This window comes from Oryx dammah, unplaced genomic scaffold (assembly GCF_014754425.2).
Source record: "Oryx dammah isolate SB20612 unplaced genomic scaffold, SCBI_Odam_1.1 HiC_scaffold_29, whole genome shotgun sequence".
Classification (NCBI taxonomy): domain Eukaryota; kingdom Metazoa; phylum Chordata; class Mammalia; order Artiodactyla; family Bovidae; genus Oryx; species Oryx dammah.
In genome coordinates, this window is record NW_024070213.1 from 53394392 (window position 1) to 53415380 (window position 20989).

At 39.4% G+C, this 20989-nt stretch overlaps 1 protein-coding gene across 4 annotated transcripts in view; it reads right to left on the reverse strand.

Moving 5' to 3' along the window:
- ANO4 (anoctamin 4) overlaps positions 1–20989 on the reverse strand; it is a 356708-nt gene that overhangs the window by 18997 nt on the left and 316722 nt on the right. For all 4 annotated transcript variants that reach the window (XM_040234899.1, XM_040234898.1, XM_040234897.1 and 1 more), the window contains 3 exons: positions 19456–19608; positions 18370–18517; positions 11430–11549 (listed from right to left, as the gene is read on the reverse strand). In XM_040234899.1, coding sequence (XP_040090833.1) covers positions 11430–11549; positions 18370–18517; positions 19456–19608 — 421 coding nt within the window. The remainder of the gene's footprint in view (positions 1–11429; positions 11550–18369; positions 18518–19455; positions 19609–20989) is intronic.

Sequence of the window (20989 nt, forward strand, 5' to 3'; positions counted from 1 at the left end):
GTAATATATACTTTGAAATAAGGAAGAGAGATGTAATATATACTTTGCAATAAGGAAGAGAGATGTAATATATTTTGAAATAAGGAAGAGAGATGTTTCCAGCCTTTTCTTCTTTCTTAGGGTTACTTTGGGTATTCTGGGTGTTTTGTTCAGTTCAGTAGCTCAGTTGTGTCCGACTCTGCACCCCCATGAACCACAGCACACCAGGCCTCCCTGTCCACACAGATTTTACGATTATTCTACTGCTGTGAAAAATGCCATTGGGATTTTGATAAGGATTGTACTGAATCTGTATATTGCTTTGGGTAGTATGGACATTTTAACAATATTAATTCCTATAATCCGTAAGTATGAAGCATTTTTAAAATGTGTGTTTTCAGTTTATTCTATCAGTGTCTTACAGTTTTCAGTGTATAGGTCTTTCATTTCCTTGGTTAAATTTATTCCTAGACATTATTTTTGATGCAATTGTAAATGGGATTGTTTTCTTAATTTCTGACAACTTGTTGTTAGTGTATAGAATTATTTGTATACTGATTTTATATCATGCAACTTTACTGAATTTATTAGTTCAAAACAGTGTTTTGATTTTCTATATAGAATATCATGTAATCTCCAAATAGTGACCATTTTACCTTTTCCTTCTTGATTTGGATCCTTTTATTTCTTTTCTTTTTTAGCCTAGGACTTCCAATACTAGGTTGCAAAAAAGTGGTGAAAGCCTCCTTGCTTTGTTGCTGATTTTAGAGGAAAAGCTTTCATTTCAGCTTCTCACCTTTGAGTGTGACATTAGCTATGGATTTGTCATATATAGCCATGATTATGTTGACATGCATGTAGTCACTCTATAACCAGTTTGTTGAGAGGTTTTTTTTTTTTTAATCACAATTGATGTTAAATTTTGTCAAAATTTTTTCCTGCATTTTTGAGATGATTGATTTTTATTCTTTATTTTGTCAGTGTGGTATATCACATTGATTTGCATATGTTGAGCCATCCTTGCAATCCTAGGATAAATCCCACTTGCTTATGGTGTATGAGCCTTTTAATATATTGTTGAATTTGGTTTGCTAATATTTTGTTGAGAATTTCTGCATTTATATTCATCAGTATCATTGGCCTGTAATTTCTTGTGGTGTCTTGTGGTGCCCTTGTCCCAGTAATGCTGGCAACATAAAATGACTTTGGAGCATTCCCACCTCTGCTGTTTTTTGAATGAGTTTGAGAAAAATTGGTATTAATAGAATATTAGTAGAATCTGACTAATAGAATTTATTTTACTATTTAGAAGAATTCATAGTGAAGCCATCTGCTTCTGGACTTTGTTTGCTGGGAGGTTTCTGATTACTGATGCACTCTCTTTATTAGTAGTACTCAGTTCAGATTTTCTTTCTTCTTGGTTCAGTCTTGGTAGGTTGTACGTTTCTAGGAATTTTTCCATCTTTTCTAGGTTGCCAAATTTGTTGGCATATAATTGTTCCTAATAGTCTCTTAGGATCATGAGTATTTCTATGGTATCAGTTGTAATATCTCTTCTTGATTTCTGGTTTTATTTGAGTCCTCTTTGTTTTTTGGTGAGTCCAGTTAAAGGTTTGTTGAGTTTGTTCGTTGTTAAAAGAATCAGCTCTTAGTTTCATTTTTAGTTTTATTTCCGCTCTGAACTTTATTTCCTTCCTTCTATTAACTCTGGACTTTGTTCTGGTTCCTTGAGATGTAAAGTTATGCTGTTTGAGACCTTTCCTGTTTCCTAAGGTAGGCATTTACTACTGTCACCGTGCCTCTTAGAACTGCATTTGCCGCATCCTATGTTTCGGTATGTTGTATTTTTCATTTTCAAATGTCTCAAGGTAATTTTTGATTTCTCTTTTGATTGCTTTGAACCATTGGTTGTTCTGTAGCATGTTGTTTAGTTTCCACATCTTTGTAAATTTTCCAGTTTGCTTTCTGTAATTGATTTCTTGCTTCATTTCATACCGTTATGGTCAGAAAATATGCTTGATATGATTTCAGTCTTCTAAATTTATTGAGACTTGTGGCATAACACGATATATCCTGGAGAATGTTCCACGTGCACTTGAGAAGATGTAAATTCTGTTTCTTTTGATGGAATGTTCTGTACTTAGCAGTTAAAGGACTTTAGACAAAAGGACGTTATTAAGACCAATGCTTATTGATTGTTGTTGTTGGTTTGTCTGGATGATTACTGTGGTGTAAAAGTCCCCTAGTATTACTGTACTGCTGTTTATTTCTTCCTTTAGGCATGTCAGCATTTGGTTTACATAGTTAGGTGCTCCTGTGTTGGGAAATGTATTTTCTCGTTGGGTTGACCCCTTTATCAATATGTAGTGACAGTCTTTTGTTATTATTTTGTTTTAAAGTCTATTTTGTCTGATGTAAGTCTAGATACTCCAACTTTCATTAGATTTCCATTTTCACAAAATACATTTTTTCCATCCCTTCATGTTTCAGTTGCTTGTGTTTTTGCATCTGAAATGAGTCTTTTGTAGGCAGCACACAGATATCTTACTTTTTTCTTCCATTCAGCCACTCTCTTTTGACTGGAGAATTTAATTCACTTACATTGAAAATGGTTATTGATAGGAATGTACTTATATCCATTTTGTTTCTTCTTTTCTGGCTATCATATAGTTCTCCTTGTTCTTTTCCCTTTCTCTTGCTTTCTTCCTTTTGGGTTTGACTTTCTTCAGTGTTATTAGAGTCTACTATCTTTTGTGTTGTACTATAGGTTTCTGCTTTGTGGTCAGCATAAGGCACACATGTAAAAGCTTGTATTTATAACAGTCGATTTTAAGTTGATTGCAACCTAAGTTTGAATGTTTTCTAAAGTGCTACATTTTTAGCATGCTAAAGCTCTCCTCACCATATTTTATGTTTCTAATGTGACAATTCACATTTTTATTATCTTGTGTATCCCTTAACTAATTATTGTAGTTATAGTCATTTTTTGGACTTTTTTCTTGTAACTTTCATACTAACTTTATAACTGATTATTCCACTACGTTTTCTATATATTGACCTTTACCAGGGAGTTTTACAGTTTCCTGTGTTTTCTTGTCACTAATTGTGAGCTTTGGTTAGGGCTTCCAAAACTATATTGAACAAAAGTGGTGAGAGTGGACATCCTTGTCTTATTTCTGGTCATGGAGGAAAAGCTTTGAGTTTCTCACTGTTGAGTATGTTGTTAGCTGTAACTCTGTCATCAGTTCAATCGTTCAGTAGTGTCTGACTCTTTGCATCCCCATGGACTGCAGCATACCAGGCTTCCCTGTCCATCACCAACTCCCAGAGCCTACTCAAATTCACATCCATCACGTCAGTGATGCCATTCAATCATCTCATCCTCTGTCCTCCCCTTCTCCTCCCACCTTCAATCTTTCCCAGCATCAGGGTCTTTTCAGATGAGTCAGTTCTTCCCATCAGGTGGCCACAGTATTGGAATTTCAGCTTTAGCATCAGTCCTTCCAATGAATACTCAAGACTGATTTACTTTAGGATGGACTGGCACGATCTTGCAGTCCAAGGGACTCTCAAGAGTCTTCTCCAACACCACAGTTCAAAAGCATCACTTCATTAGTGTTCAGCTTGATTTATAGTCCAACTCTCACACCCATACACGACTACTGGAAAAACCATAGTTTTGACTAGATGGACCTTTGTCAGTAAAGTAATGTCTCTGCTTTTTAATATGCTTCTAGGTTGGTCATAGCTTTTCTTCCAAGGAGCAAGCGTCTTTTTATTTCATGGCTGCAGTCACCATCTGCAGTGATTTTGGAGTCCAAGAAAATAAAGTCTTTCACTGTTTCCATTGTTTCCCCATCTATTTGCCATGAAGTGATGGGACTAGATGCCATGATCTTAGTTTTCTGAACGTTGAGCTTTAAGCCAACTTTTTCACTCTCCTCTTCCACTTTTATCAAGAGGCTCTTTAGTTCTTCACTTTCTGCCATAAGGGTGGTGTCATCTGCATATCTGAGATTATTGATATTCCTCCCGGCAATCTTGATTCCAGATTGTGCTTCATCCAAGTCCGGCATTTTGCATGATGTACTCTGCATAGAAGTTAAATAAGCAAGGTGACATATACAGCCTTGATGTACTCCTTTCCCAATCTGGAACCAATCTGTTGTTCCATGTCCAGTTCTAACTATTGCTTCTTGACCCGCATACAGATTTCTCAGGAGGCAGGTCAGGTGGTCTGGTATTCACATCTCTTTTATCCACAGTTTGTTGTGATCCACAGTCAAAGGCTTTGGCGTATTCAATATAGCATAAGTAGATGTTTTTCTGAAACTCTCTTGCTTTTTTGGTGATCCAATGGATGTTGACACTTTTGATCTCTGTTCCTCTGCTTTTTCCAAATCCAGCTTGAACATCTGGAAGTTCTTGGTTCATGTAATGTTGAGCCTGGCTTGAATTTTGAGTATTACTTTGCTAGCATGTGAGATGAGTGCAACTGTGCGGTAGTTTGAACATTCTTTGGCATTGCCTTTCTTTGGGATTGGAATGAAAACTGACCTTTTCCAGTCCTGTGGCCGCCACTGCTGAGTTTTCCAAATTTGCTGGCATATTGAGTGCAGCACTTTCACAGCATCATCTTTCAGGATTTGAAATAGCTCAACTGGAATTCCATCACCTCCACTAGCTTTGTTCATAGTGATGCTTCCTAAGTGCCACTTGACTTCGCACTCCAGGATATCAGGCTCTAGGTGAGTGATCACACCATTGTGATTATCTGGGTCATGAAGATCTTTTTTGTATAGTTCTTCTGTGTCATATATGGCCTTTATTATGTTGAAGTATGTCCCCTCTGGGCCTTCCAGGTGGCGTTAGTGGTAAAGAACATGCCCGCCAATGCAGGAGATGTAATAGACATGGGTTTGATCCCTGGGTTCCCCTGGAAGGGGCATGGCAAATGCACTCTAGTATTCTTGCTTGGAGAGTCCATGGACAGAGCAGCCTGGCAGGCTACAGTCCATAAGTCACAAAGGGTCAGATATAACTGAAGCAACTTGCTGTGCATGTACACATGTCTGCTCTATGCCCATTTTCTGGAGAGTTTTTTTTTTTTAAATCATAAATGGTGTTAAACTTTGTCAAAAGCTTTTTCTGAAACTATTGGGATGACCATATGGTTTTTATTCTCCAATATATGATGTTATATACCACACTGATTGATGTCCCAATATTGAAAAATCCTTGTATTTCTGGGGTAAATTTCACTTGATTATAGTGTATAATCCTTTTAATGTATTGTTCGATTCAGTTTGCTAGTATTTTGTTTTAGTATTTTTGCATCTATGTTTATCAGTGATATTGGCCTGTAATTTTCTTTGGTATCTTTATCTGGTTTTTATATCAGGGTGATGATGGCTTCATAGAATGAGTTTGGAAGTGCTCTTTCCTCTGCAATTTTTTGGAACAGTTTCAGGAGGATAGTGTTAACTCTTCTCTAAATATTTGATAGAATTTTCCTGTGAAGCAGTCTGGCCCTAGACTGTGGTTTGTTCAGTTCAGTTCAGTCTCTCAGTCATGTCTGACTCTTTGTGACCCCATGGACTGCAGCACACCAGGCTTCCCTTCCATCACCAGCTCCTGGAGCTTGCTCAAACTCATTTGGTTTGTTGGGAGTTTTAAAATCACAGTTTCCATTTCAGTGCTTGTGATGGTATGTTCGTATTTTCTATTTTCTCCTGGTTCAGTCTTGGGAGATTGTATGTCTAAGAATTTGTCCATTTCTTCTAGGTTGTCATTTTATTGGCATATAGTTGCTTGTAGTAGTCTCTTCTGATCCTTTGTATTTCTGTCGTGTTCATCGTAACTTCTCCTTTTTCATTTCTCATTTTATTTTATCAAGCCCTCTCCCTTTTTTTCTTGCTGAGTCTGGTTAAAGATTTATCAATTTTGTTTGCCTTTTCAAAGAATCAGCTTTTAGTTTCGTTGATCTTTTCTATTATTTTCTTTGTCTCTATTTATTTCTGCTCTGATCTTTATGATTTCTTTCCTTCTACCAACTTTGGGAATTTGTTTGTCCTTCTTTCTCTAGTTGCTTCAGGTGTAAGATTCGGTTGTTTGAGATTCTTGCTTCCTGAGGTAAGAGTGCATTGCTGTACCTTCCTTCTTAGAACTGCCTTTGCTGCATCGCACAGGTTTTGGATCATCATGCTTTTATTTTCATTTGTCTCTATTTTTTCAATTTTCTCTTTGATTTCTTCAGTGATCCATTGGTTGTATAAGAGCATATTGTTTAACTTCCACATGTTTGTGTTTTTTTAGTTTTTTTTTCCTTGTAGCTGATAATCTCATAATCAGAGAAGATGGTTGATATGATTTCTATTTTCTTAAATTTACCAAGGCTTGCCTTGTGGCCCAGTGTGTGATCAAACTGGAGAATGCTCCATGTGCACTTGAGAATGTGTGTTCTGATGCTTTTGGATGGAATGCTCTATAAATATAAATAAATCTATCTGGTCTAATTTGTCATTTAAGGCTTGTGTTTCCTTGTTGATTTTTTATATGGATGATCTGTCCATTGATGAAAGTGGGGTGTTAAAGTCCCCCATTATTATTGTGTTCCTGTTGATTTCTCCTTTTATGGCTATTAGTATTTGCCTTATGTATTGAGGCGCTCCTTTGTTGAGTGCAGATGTACTTAAAATTGTTATATTTTCTTCTTGGATTGATCTCTTGATCATTATGTAGTTCTCTTCTTTTGTCTCCTGTAACAGTCTTTAAAGTCCATCTTGTCTGATATGAGTAGTGCTACTCCAACTTTCCTTTGACTTCCATTTGCATGGAATACCTTTTTCCATCCTCTCACTTTCAGTTTGACTGTGTCCCGATCTGAAGTGGGTCTTTATGTGTGTGTGTGCACGTGCACTCAGTGGTGTCTGACTCTCTGCAACCCTGTGGACTATAGCCTGTCAGGCTCCTCTGTTCATGGGATTTCCCAGGCAAGGATACTGGAGTGGGTTGCCACTTCCTTCTCCAGGGGATCTTCCCAACCCAGGGATCGAACCTGCATCTCTTGTGTGTCTGTGTTTGTGGGTGGGTTCTTTATCAACTGAGTCACCTGGTAGACAGCATATATATGGGCCTTGTTTTTTGTATATATTCATCCAGTCTGTGTCTTTTGATTGCAGTATTTAATCTGTTTCTGTTTCAGGTAATTATTAATATGTATGTTCTTATTGCCATTTTGTTAATTGTTTTGCATTTATTTTTGTAATTCACTTTTCTTCCCTTCTTCTTTTGTTCTCCTGTGATTTGATGACTACCATTAGAGTTCTGTTTGGATTCCTTTTTCTTTATTTGTGTGTATCTATTGTAGATTTTCAGTTTGTGTTTCCCATGAGGTTTTGATATAGCAATCTATATATGTACACACACATACATATAAACTATTAAGTTGCTGGTTTCTTAATTTCACATGCATTTCCAGTGTCCTGCATTTGTGCTCACCTTTTCTCAAGATTGCTGGTTTTGATATCATATTTGTATATGGGATGATTTCCTATCTTCATAATTTTTTTCTAGTTGTGGCCTTTTTTTTTTTTTTCCCCCCCACCTAGAGAAGTTCCTATAGCATTTGTTGCAAAGCTGGTCTGGTGGTGCTGAATTCTCTTAGCTTTGGCTTGTCTGTAAAGCTTTTGATTTCTCTGTTAAATCTGAATGAGAGTCTTGCTGAGTATTCTTGGTTGTTGGTTCTTCCCTTTCATCACTGTAAATACACTGTGCCACTTTCTTCTGGCCTACAGAGTTTCTGCTGAAAAATCATCTGATAACCTTATGGGAATTCCCTTGTATGTTATTTGCTGTTTTTCCCTCATTGCTTTTAGTATCTTTCCTTTGTCTTTAATTTTTGTCAAATTGATCACTATATGTCTTGGCATGTTCCTCCCTGGTTTATCCCATAAGGAACTCTCTGCATTTCTGGGTCTTCAGTGACTCCTTTCCCATGTAAGGGAAGTTTTCAGCTATTATCTCTGCAAATATCTTCTCAGGTCCTTTCTCTTCCTTGGACTCCTGTTATACAAATGTTGGCACAATTAATGTTATTCCAGAGGTCTCTTAGACTGTCCTCATTTCTCTTCATTCTTTTTTTTTAAATTCTATTCCATGACAGTGATTCCCACCATCCTGTCTTCCAGCTTACTTATGCATTCTTCTGCCTGTTATTCTGCTATTGATTTCTTCTAGTGGATTTTTCATTTCAGTTACTGTACTGTTCACCTCTGTTTGTTCTTTAGCTCTAGGTCTTTGTTAAACATTTATCTTCTTGATCTATGCCTCCATTCTTTTTCCAAGCTCTTGGATCATCTTTACTGTCATTATTCTGAATTATTTTTAGGGTAGATGGCCTGTCTCCACTTCATTTAGTTGTCTTTCTGAGGCTTTATCTTGTTCCTTCATTTGGGACAGATTCCTTGGCTGTCTTATTTTGTCTAACTTTCTGTGATTGTGGTTTCCATTCTGAAGGCTGCAGGGTTGTAATTTTTTTGTTGTCTTCAACTTGGTGGATAAGACTGGTCTAAAAGACTTAGAGGGACTGGTTCCTGCCCACTGGTGGGTGGAATTGGGTCTTGTCACTCGGGGCAGGACCATGTCAAGAGGTGTGTTTATCAGGCAGCTGTGTGCTCAGGAAGATTTTAATCAGCCTGTCTGCTGATGAGTGGGGCTGTGTTCCCACTTGATTGTTTGGCCTGAGTCCTGGCCTGCCAGCTGTTAGGTGAGGCCAGGTCTTGGTGAGAAAATGATGGCCTCCAGGAAGGCTGATGCTAATGAGTACTCCTTAGAACTACATTAACTGTGTTTTTGTCCCTGTAGTGAGTCACAGTTGCCCCCTGCCTGTGTAGGAGACCCTCCAATACTAGCAGGTAGGTCTGACCCAGGCTCTTATGAGGTCACTATTTATTTCCCTGGGTCCTGGTGCACACAAGACCCTGTGTGTGCCCTCTAAGAGTGGGAGTTTCTGTTTTCCCCAGACCTGTGGAATTCCTGTGATCAAACCCTGTTGGCCTTCAAAGCCAGGTTTTCTGGGGCTCTGCCTGCCATTGCAGGGGACCCTGACATGGGGCTTAGAACTTTCACTCCTGTGGAGAATTTCTGTGGTATAATTCTTTTCCAGTTTGTGGGTCACCCACTTGGTGGTGGCTGTGATTTGATTTTATCATGATTGCACCCTTCCTACTATCCTGTTGTGGCTGCTTCTTTATTTTTGGGTGTAGAATATCTATTTTTGTAGGTTTCTGTAGTTATTAGTTGATGGTTGTTCAGCAGTTATTTGTGATTTTGGTGTTTTTGTAAGAAGAGGTGAGTTCACATCCTTCTTCTCTTATCATTTAGTCTCTGTCTTAAGCAGCAATGTTTGGAAAGGAACCTTTTTTCTATGCAGTAGGTCTCAACAGTGGGCTTAAAATATTCAGAAAGCCATGTTGTAAACAGATTTTCTGTGATTCAGGCTTTATTGCTCCATTTATAGAACACCTGCAGAGTAGACTTAGAATAATTATTAAGGGCCCTAGGACTTTCAGAATGGTAAATGAGCACTGGCTTCAACTTCAAGTCTCCAGCTTCATTAACTCTTTAATGAGACAGTCAACCTGTCCTTTGAAGTTTGAAGTCAGGCATTGACTTCTCCTCTCTAGATATGAAAGTTCTAGATGACATCTTCCAAATAGAGGCTGTTTCATCTATCTTTAAAATCTGTTGTTTACAGTAGTCACCTTCATTAAATATTTTAGATAGATCTGGATAAATAACTGCAGCTTCTACATTAGCACTTGCATGTTATAGGGGTAGCTTCTTTCATTAAACTCATGAACCAATCTCTGCTGCTAAGTCACTTCAGTCGTGTCCGACTCTCTGTGACTCCATAGATGGCAGCCTACCAGATCCTCCATCCATGGGATTTTCCAGGCAGGAGTACTGGAGTGGGTTGCCATTGCCTTCTCTGCCAACCTCTGCTAGCTTCAAACTTTTCTGTAGCTTCCTCATCTATCTCAGATCTCACAGAATTGAAACAGTGGGGGTCTCTCCCTGGATTAAGCTTTGGTTTAAGGAAAGGTTGTTGCTGGTTTGATCTTTAGTACAGATCACTAAAACTTTTTTCAGATCATCAGTAAGGCTGTTTTACTTCTCATTTGGGTGTTCACTGGAGTAGCACTTTAAATTTCCTCCAAGAACTTTTCCTTTGCATTTATAACCTGGCAAACTGGTTTAAGATGCCTAACTTTGGGCTTACCCCTGCTTTCAACATGCCTTCCTCACTAAGCTTAGTCATTTCTTGCTTTTAATTTTAATTTCTAGCTTTTAATTTAAAGTGAGAGATGTGAGGCTTTCCTTCCTCTTGAACACTTACAGGCCACTGAAAGGTTATTATTTGGCCTAATTTCAATATTCTTGTGTCAGGGAAGAGGGGAGTCCAAGGAGAGGGAGAGCAGGGAAAAAGAGAGTAAGTCAGAACACATATAACATTTATCAAGTAAATCCAGTGTCTTTCTTACATGGGCATGGTTTGTAGCACCCCAAAACAATTACAATAGTAACAACAAAGATCACTGATTATAGGTCAGCACAGAAAATATAATAATGAAAAATTTTGAAATATGGTGATAATTACCAAAATGTGCCAGAGTCACAGAGTGATCAAATGCTATTGGAAAAACAGCACTGATGGACTTTCTCAACCCAGGATTGCTACAAACCTTGTGAAGTGAAAGTTGCTCAGTTATGTCCAACTCTTTGCGACCCCATGGACTATACAGACCATGGAATTCTCCAGGTCAGAATACTGGAGTGGGTAGCCTTTCCCTTCTCCAGGGGATCTTCCCAACCCAGGGATTGAACCCAGGTCTCCCACATTGCAGGAGGATTCTTTACCAGCTGAGTCACAAGGGAAGCCCAAGAGTACTGGAGTGGGTAGCCTATCCCTTCTCCAGTGGATCTTCCCAACCCAGGAATCAAATCGGGGTCTCCTGCAGATTCTTTACCAACTGAGCTATCAGAGACATCACAAACCTTAAACTTTTAAAAAATGCAGTATCTGTGAAGTGCACAAAAATGAGAGATGCTTGTGTGTAACAAGTTGCTTTTCTCTTGCTGCTTCTAATATTCTCTACTTTTCTTAACTTTTGACACTTTAATTATAATGTCTTAGTGGGGATCTCTTTGGGTTCCTCTTACATGGGCTTCCTGGATCTAGAAGCCTGGGATTCACCTCAGAGATTGTGTTTTAATCAGTCTGGGTCACAGCTTGGTGAAGAGATTTAAAAATCCTCTAGAGGAACTGTAACGCATAGTTAAGTTTGAGAACCCCTGCTTTAAAGCCACTCAGTCAAAAAGGCTGTTATCTGAGCAACACCTCCCCACGACAGAGCCAGCCCAGCTGAGGCTAAGTGTGCTACACTTACCTACAGTACTTGAGAGGAGTCCCCGAGAACTCACTGCCATCAGACTCAGGTTCAGATCTGTTCTCAAAGTCAGAAATTCGGAATACAGACAAGCTGGCATTCACATAGCCAACCATGCACCTGAAAATGAAAACAGATTCTGTAATTAGGACTCTGATCACCTTTGCGTCCAATCCACCGAGGGTCTACTCGCTAGAAATTCCTGCAGGTGTCTTACCTGACCCTGTCTTGTCATAGCACGCAAGCTGGAATACACTGAAAAACCCTGGCTATGTTAAATGAGAAACAAGTCATTTGTTTTGTTCTGGTCTTTTTTGTGCAGAATCATCATATAGAACAGCACTACCCCAAACAATGCTTTGGTGAAACGGTGAAAGCATTGCATAATCAGTATAAATTAGGTCACTACTTCTTTCATAAATACACACATACATGTACACGTCACATTCCTTCATTACTGGTTGTCTATACTTTCTTATGTGGGGTTTCTCAGGTGCCTCAGTAGGTAAAGAACCTCCCTGCAATCCAAGAGACGCCAGATATGGGTTCAACTCCTGGGTCAGGAAGATCCCCTGGAGGAGAGCATAGCTACTCTCTCCAGTATTCTTGCCTGGAGAATCTCATGGACAGAGGAGCCTGGTGGGCTACAGTCATAGATCACAAAGAGTTGGACACGACTGAAGTGAATGAGCACAGCACATTCTTTCTTATAATGACCTGAATAGAATTGGTATGGATATGACACCCCTTCCCCAATTCATCCATGCTATAATCATGCTAGATTATGTTTCCTTCATGTACCATATGCTTTCATGCCTCTGCTTCTGTTGTCTTTTTTGTTGGGATTCCTTACTCAATTTGTACAAGTGGTAACAGTGTCCATCCTCTGATGGCTAGCTGAGATGCCATCTCTTGTGTGAAGATGTCCTAATATGCCTACTCAGAAGCTTCATTCCCTTCTCTCTGTGGTCCTGCTGTATTTACTTCATAATGGCCATATAGCTTATCCTAGAGTTGGCTGCATACATGTATGTCTTCTCCTTTGGACTGTAGTGTTTTTTATTTTTGGATCAAAAGAAGTATCATCGATACTTTGGTATTCTAGGATAGTCTCACGCAGTGTAGGAATCCAGTAAATATTGAATTTAATGGATTTGATTGGAGAGGACCTAAAGTACCAGGGGTTCTATCAAGGTCTAGAAGATGGATCAGGAATAAAATTATTACCTAGGATTATAAGCTTCTTGAGGACATGGCTTTCAGCCTGTGCTGGGGGTTCAGTATATTACAGTACAAGAAACTTGGGCTTTAGGGTCATATATTGTATAGCTTTGCTGCTTTCTAGCCATGTCATATTGACAAATTTTGCAACTTCTTTAAAGCAACAAAAGTGCCACCTCATAGGGTCACTGTGGGAATAAAATGATATGTGCAAAACATACCTGCTTATGTACTGCTTATATACTCTGATATACTGCTTAGCATATAGCAAGATCTTAATAAACGTGAGTGGCTATTGTTCATTTTATTGCATGCACCTAGCAAGAGGTCAACAAATAATTATCAACTGAAAGAATAAATAATGGCTTTCAGACTCTTTTCATTAATATGTCTGATGTGATTAATCAAAGTTGCTGAATATCAAACCCAAGTGATGACACAGATATAGTTCTGAGAGGACATGGGTTCTGTATGTGAAGAAAAGGCTGGCCTTAAGTGAACCAGGCAGAAGGGCTCATTCGTCAAGTCACTCATGAGTGAAACTAATGGTCAGTGTGTAACATGTCCTTCTCCCACTGGCAGCAGGCCTCCCCATCACTCCGTAAAAGGGTAATTTGAAATGATTTCTCCCTCATATATGAACTGCCTAGAACATGACATGAAAACAAATCAGTGTCTTGATGATAATTAGTTGTCAGAGAGGGAGCCGGTTTTGTGAAATACAGAGCAGAGTCTTCTCAGGAGCTGGGCTGTGGGAAGGGAAAGGTGCTCTGGAAACTGGCAAAAAAACAGGCCATTGTTGAAATGGAATAATTATTTCCAGGCCCTCCTACACTCTTCTCTCATAAAGCAGCCCTGAGTTTTACTAATATTAAAGCTGCTTGTCTAATGGTGGCTCTGTTTAAAAAAACCTCAATTGAGAACTTAAATTCAAATGAAATATCTGTCTCATGGGCTGAACACCTTAAAGCCTCAAAATAAAAGGGGTATGTCACTGAACTGTTTATTAAGCATATTCATTTGATGTCACTCATAAATCAAGCTGAAAATATGCCTTTAGTGGGCATGTACTCCCTCTGGGTCCAAAGCGTTACATGTGAAGCGAGTACATATATACATAATTGTCAACCGTGTAAGTCTTTTTTCCATGTTATTTTCATAACCAGAGAAGGAGGAGGGCTGCGAATGCTGAAGTGTCTAGGCAGTTCTCTGTTTCCCCTGTGGGAGAATCTTGGCTTGCCAATATCAAATAGTTGGGACGACCATCAGTTCAGGGAAGTGAGGTTTCCTACGCTTCGCTGTATGGTGTGCTTCGTGCCCAGCGGCAGCCACGTGGCAGCGCAGTGGCCTCCTGTTGCGGCAGGAGGGCCGCAGGCAGCGGCAGACCCCGTGTCTGCTATTCAGTCTGTGTACCCTCGGTGTGACGCAGCCCCAGCTCCAAGTGAGACACAGCCAAGAGGAGGCTACACCGACAATCAGGGAGAAGTGAGAGGAATGGAGAAAAAGGTATCAAACAAAAGAGGTGTTTCCTGGGATCATAAAATAATAATTTCCTAAAGGGGCTGGCAGGTAGCCTCCGCAGGCATTGCTAAGAAAGGAGATTCAGAAAAACGTCTTACGAAAAGGCAGCATTGTTTGAATTAGAGTGCATACCTTGTCCAAATAATGTCTGAGAAGACATATTTAAACGTGAGAATTCTGGTTTTAACACTATTCATTATTTACTGCTTTCCATCCTTTACTGTGGGGGGAAAAGGATGAACTAGAGATAGTTGTTATACTCAGCTTCCTTGGTGGCTCAGACAGTAAAGAATCTACCTGTCGTGAAGGAGACCTGGGTTCGATTTCCTGGATCAGGAAGATCCCCTGGAGAAGGGAATGGCAACCCACTCTAGTATTCTTGCCTGGACTAACACACACACTCATTATTATACTTACTATAACTATTATCTGGGAGAGAACAGAATGAGAAGTTGACTTTTGAATCTGTTGATTCCAGGTCAAACTCACTGCAGAGTATCTTTGAATTCTGCCAAAATAAATTTGCTTTTGAGGTTTTAGGCATTGTGACTCACAAAGCATGGGGCGAAAGGGCAAAAAATCCAGGGGAAATGAGATCAGGTTTGTGCATTTAAAGTCAGACATGTTTTTTAGATGACTATAATAAATGACTTAAGCAACTAACACTTTCACTTAACCGTCAGCTTTATCTTTTGAAATACAACTTTACAACTGATTATGATGTTGATCCATTTAATTTATAGTTTATAAATATAGTTCATTCAGATATTCATAACCCATTCTGTGAAAATTTGAGCAGTGTCCATGATCAAGTCTCTAACTCCTTATGAGATCACTATTTCTACAGGAAAATTAGCTTGATTTTATTTATCACTACATCATGTACACCAGGTACATACCTCACAGTAATTCTTGGGCCTGCATATATCCTTAGAGAATGTTGCCAAACTGTAAGAGAAAGTTCCCAAACTGTAATCTATGTCTATCTGATACCAAAGTAATTAGTCTGATGCATTCATTGAGGGAAAGGGATCAAACTGATAAAATCGGTTATTTGTGCTTTCTGGGAAAAAAAATTTAGTTTGTTGATTGAAATTTTAACTCTGATTGGCAGGAACAATTTTATAATTTGCACCTTCAATTTTGTTTCACAATTTCTGCCTCCTGATGTCTGCCCAGAGGCGATTTCAGTTATCTAAGCTCTTTTTTCGGAGAAGGCAATGGCACCCCACTCCAGTACTCTTGCCTGGAAAATCCCATGGATGGAGGAGCCTGATAGGCTGCAGTCCCTGGGGTTGCTAAGAGTCGGACACCACTGAGCGACTTCCTTTCACTTTTCATTTTCATGCACTGGAGAAGGAAATGGCAACCCACTCCAGTGTTCTTGCCTGGAGAATCCCAGGGACGGGGGAGCCTGGTAGGCTGCTGTCTCTGGGGTCGCACAGAGTCGGACACGACTGAAGCAACTTAGCAGCAGCAGCAGCAAGCTCTTTTTTAAAGGGCTACTGGGAAAATACCCTCAAAGAGGAAGTGACTTCATTTTATAAACAATAAACAGTCTGATCATAGGCAGCAGGAAAGACAGAGTGTCTTAAGAGGGAAGGTGACAACATCTGAAATACACTTGTGTACCCACGGTGTGGAGACCATGCCTCAAACCACAGTGTTCCAGATCTGGCTGAAAATGAGACTGTCTTCCCCACTGTGTCACTGAAGACTTGTCTGCAGAGCATCTGTGCTGGTGGAGAGACTAGTTGGAACACATGACTAAGAATAACTTAAGCACACTGTCACAGGGACAAAGGGCCTGTGAACTGAATGACCCTGGATGTAGGCTTGAAATTCTCATCTGAGGAGGAGCCAGGGCAGCCTGAAAGGTAAGGAGGCTTGAAGGAAACCTGGAGGTTTGGAGGAAGATGATGGGTCTCATTGGAGTACTGTTGACTTAGGGTCAATTTAAATTGAAATAGGACATTTCTACAACTGGACTAAATCATGAGTGGGATTTGACTGACTGCACGTGCTACCCTAGAAGCCTATGACATCTAAAATTTGATAACGCTGCTCCTCTATGAGTTCAGTCATCTCTGAAGCATTTTTAAATTGGAAAAAGAAGAAACCTGAAAAGGATAATAGAGTAGCTGGTGGGGCAGAAAATAAGATTCATGGAGAAACAGACAAATGTAACTACTTGAAAACAAAAATGAACAATGGAGTAGAAGAATAAAAAGTAGATGTATAAATATTGAAGGTGGCAAAGGTTAAGAGAAAGGTTGTTTAAAAAAGGGTCGGGGGGGCACCTGGAGAGCACAATAAAACTGAAATGAGGCCATTTAGATAAATTCTAATCACCATGAATGCTGTCTTAAATCTAATAGGCTGCCAAAAGTCTAAAGAATTGATTCACTATTAACTGTTCATAATGTTGCTACTTTGTTTTTTGGTTCCCTCTGGAACAAGATAGATTTCACAATATTTGAAATAAGGGAAGAATGGGAATAACCACTAGAATTTAAACCCCACGGAGTTGACTATTGATGAATTGGATAATGGTTTATTGGCACAGGCCTTGAGAGCTATGAGGTTCAGGATGAGGCCTGCCTTGTGATTCTGGATTTAATCTCTCAGTCTCTTTCTGCTCTTCAAAATGAGGGTAATAATGCATGTCCTCGCTCCCTGAATTGTTTTGAGAATCAAAACATAACGTGAATGTGGCTTGAACATAGGTAAGCTTTTCTAGGCTAAGTCAAGCACAAAATGTTGGCAGTGGTTACAGTTAGAAAGAAATGCATAGACAGTACAACATAAGCTTTAAAATCTTTCTTAAAATGGGATAGTATGCTCACTTAAAGTTGCTAGAGTATACGTGTTTAACAACCACGTGGCTAGTGTAGTAATGAATTTTATAGAAATTTCCTCAAATAACTGGATTGTGAGCTGGACCTAGACTACACATGCATGAATTCAGCCAACTTCGTTTGGTGGCACTGTCCTCCTCGAGGGCTGATGGAACTATAATAGCTACAGGGGATGAATTAATTTGGCTCAAACCAGTAACCCAAGAGGCAGGGCTGCTTGTGTGAATAAGCAGTAGCCCAAGTGGGATGATTTCTGGGGCACTGAAATGATCCTGTGACACCAATACACCTTCCACTCCGACCTACAGACATTTAAACCCCACAATTAGGTTACTGTGACATTAACCAAACAGGGTTGTTGTATTTTTTCCCATTGAAGTACGTTAGGACTTTTTATATCTTTTTTTCCCAAGGATGTATTAATAGAAGTGAAAGCTAGGGGACATGTTATGATATTGTCAAGGCTTTAGCTGACCAGAAATACAGCTTTGGGGATCACTGAGGTGATGCTATAGAACTGACCTCTCAGGGAGTTAAGTTTACCCACTTGTTATATTATTATTGACACTGGTCAAGTCAGTAGCCAGGAAAGAAGCATTCAGTTACTTATTCCATAGGTATTTACTGAGTACTTTATGGGTACCTGGCATGTGGTTGCACATTTCCCATATAAAATTTGCAGAGTCTACCTAATGACACAAGGGGAATCAAATTATATTTTTACAAACTCATAAAAATGACATAACTATACATCAGTACTCCAGTACTCTTGCCTGGAAAATCCCATGGATGGAGGAGCCTGGTAGGCTGCAGTCCATGGGGTTGCTAAGAGTAGGACACAACTGAGTGACTTCACTCTCACTTTTCACTTTCATGCATTGGAGAAGGAAATGGCAACCCACTCCAGTGTTCTTGCCTGGAGAATCCCAGGGATGGGGGAGCCTGATGGGCTGCCATCTATGGGGTTGCACAGAGTCGGGCATGACTTAAGCGACTTAGCAGCAGCAGCATACATCATGTACTACTCTTTTTTTTTTTTTGCTACACAGCATACCACACATTTTTAAATTCATGGTGGGCAAGAGTGGGAAAAATGATTAGTTGCTCTTCTCACATTTGATTCCACCTAAAACTTGTATGATCTATATGACTCCTGACCCTTAAGATGTTTTCTTTGGCCAAAAGTATTGTTATGTTATAATCCCACCTCCCCTACAACAAGCCTTCTTGTCCTGGACTTGTGTCCCATGTACTCCAGTGCAGAGGCTTCTGTTTGGGTGTCCAACCGTACACAATGGCTAGGGAATGGGGATTCCATGATGGCTTCATGGAAAACTTACTTTTGCCCAGCTTCTCCTTGGCCCGCACAAGGTCCATACTTATAAGCATACACCAAGCGAGGGATAAAGTCAGATGTGATCGCTATCACAAATGCATTTGTAATAACGGAGAGAATTCCAATGCCTTCAAGAATCCCATACCAAATTCCTATTCAAAGAGAAGTGTTAGTTAATTCCAGATACAACAGCAGAGGCAAATAAGTATGAAAACAACTGGGGTAACTAATTTTCAATAGTCCTTTCCATGGGTCTTTCCATCATTCCAAATACTGATACTTGCAACCAGAAGGAAGAATTTCTACTTGTAAACACCTTGGCACTGAAGAAATTTGCATGCAAGTACCAATACTCATGACTTAAAATTCAATCAGCTTCAGACATAAGGAGAGAATTCTGGTTGATGATAAGGTACCAAATACCATCTGCTAAGACTGGCTGGCATATGCAGTGTCAAGCTGTCACCAGACTAGGAGATCCTCTGGCTAAGTATAGGATCCTTCTAGTTCATCTTTATGGACCAAGTTCCTGATGCATGACCCAAGGTAGGTGCTCACTGAATGTCTGTCTGTTTCATCTGGACGTTAACAGGCTACTGAGCTAACGTCCACACTGGCTGGGCACCTGCCAGCTCTATATGAAGCACCAAATACAGAAAAAAGTAAAAGACACCTGGTTCAACTTAGCACCTCTAGTCAAAAACCAAAAGCCATCTCTGCCTCTAGAAAAATGGGACCCTGCTTCCTGTGACTCAGGCAGACATTTAGGAAAGAGCAAAACAAACTGAAGCAAATGCAAGATCTACTTTCAAAAGGAAGTGGTAATCCAATTTTTAAATTCTAGCATCCTAGGATAGAAACAACCAAACTGAGAATCTATTTAAGCACAAATTCTCTAGCACTGGAAATTATAAATTTTCAAACAGGTAACTGTACTTGTTATCTAATATTATTTAAAGCTAATATTATTCTTTTGCAAGATTTAGTCATCTTACATGGAAACTATATGTAAATATCTAAAGTTTGTGGCTTTTAATTTTATCTACCAGACGATTAATATCTTTTAAAAACACCCCCAAATCCAACTTACCTATATCTTTGGCCCTTGAAGCTAAAGGTCGCCTCCACTGTGTGACAAATTTATAAGCGTCAAGTCGAATTTCGATTATATTATTCAGTAAGGCCAGAAGTGGTGCTAGGGGAAAAGCTGCCACAAAGATAGTTGTAAATCCAAACTGAAGAACTAGGGAAGGAAAAAGAACAGAGCGTATTGGCTTTCCAGTACTATTTTCAGAAGCTTAGTAGCCTGAGTATGTCACTGTTTTAATCCATGTGCTTGGGCATGTGCTCAGTCACTCGGTTGCGTCCCACTCTTTGTGACCCCATGGACTGTAGCCCACCAGGTTCCTCGGTCCACGGGATTTCCAAGGCAAGAGTACTGAAGTAAGCTGTCATCTCCTCCTCCAGGGGATCTTCCTGATGCAGGGATTGAACCTGCAGCTCTTGAATCTCCTGCATTTGTTGGGTGGATTCTCTACCACCCGTGCCACCTGGGAAGCCCTATGTTCCCCCAAAGCACAGGGAACATATCTTCTAGAAAGATGGCCAGGACACTTGAAAAACAGTTGCTCCCTGAGCCTGGAAGCAATGGCACCCTAGGAGTAGTAATCATACCTCAAGTTTTCTAAATACCATTCCCGAGTAAAAGGAACCAGGGCTCCTTGGAGAAATGATTGATTCCAGAGCTATGGCAGGCAAAAGTCAAGAGTTTGTGCATAGGACAAACAACTTTAGCCACCTACAACAATCTGTCAAGGGTTCTTTTTTAATCATAAAAGAATGTTGAATTTTGCAAATTCTTTTCCTGGATTTATTGAGGTATCATATGATTTTTGTATCTCATCCTATTAATCTGATATATTACATTACAGTGTATATATGTTGAACCAGTCATGCATCACAGATAAATCCCACTTGGCTGTAGTATGCAGTTTTATTGTGTTCTTGAATTCTGCTTGCTAATATTTTGAGAATTTTTGCAGTTGTATTTATCAAGAATATTGGTCCAATGTTATCTTTTCTTGTGGTATCCATATATGGCTTTGGTATCAAGGTAATGCTGGCCTTGAAGAATGAGTTTGGGGGTGTTCCCTCCTCTTCAATTTTTTGTAAGTGAGAAGGATTCGTATTCTTTTAATGTCTGATAGAATTCACCAGTGAAACTGACTGGTCCTATGGTTTTTCTGTGTTGGGAGACTTTTGATTACTGATTCTCTCTCTTTAATCATTATTGATCTTTTCATATTTTCTATTTTTTGCTGACTCAGCCTTGGTAGGTTGTGTATTTCTAGAAACTTATCTATTTCTTCTAGGTTATATCATATGGTATTTTTCTTTCTCTCTGACTTACTTTAGATATCCACGTTGCTGAAAATGGCATTATTTCATTATTTCTTATGGCTGAGAAGAATTCCACTGTATATATATACCACAACTTCTTTATCTATTCATTTGGCAATGAACATTTAGGTTGTTTCATGTCTTGCTATTATAGATAGTGCTTCTATGAACATAGGAGTATATGTATCTTTTTGAATTCTAGTTTTGTCCCATTATATGCCCAG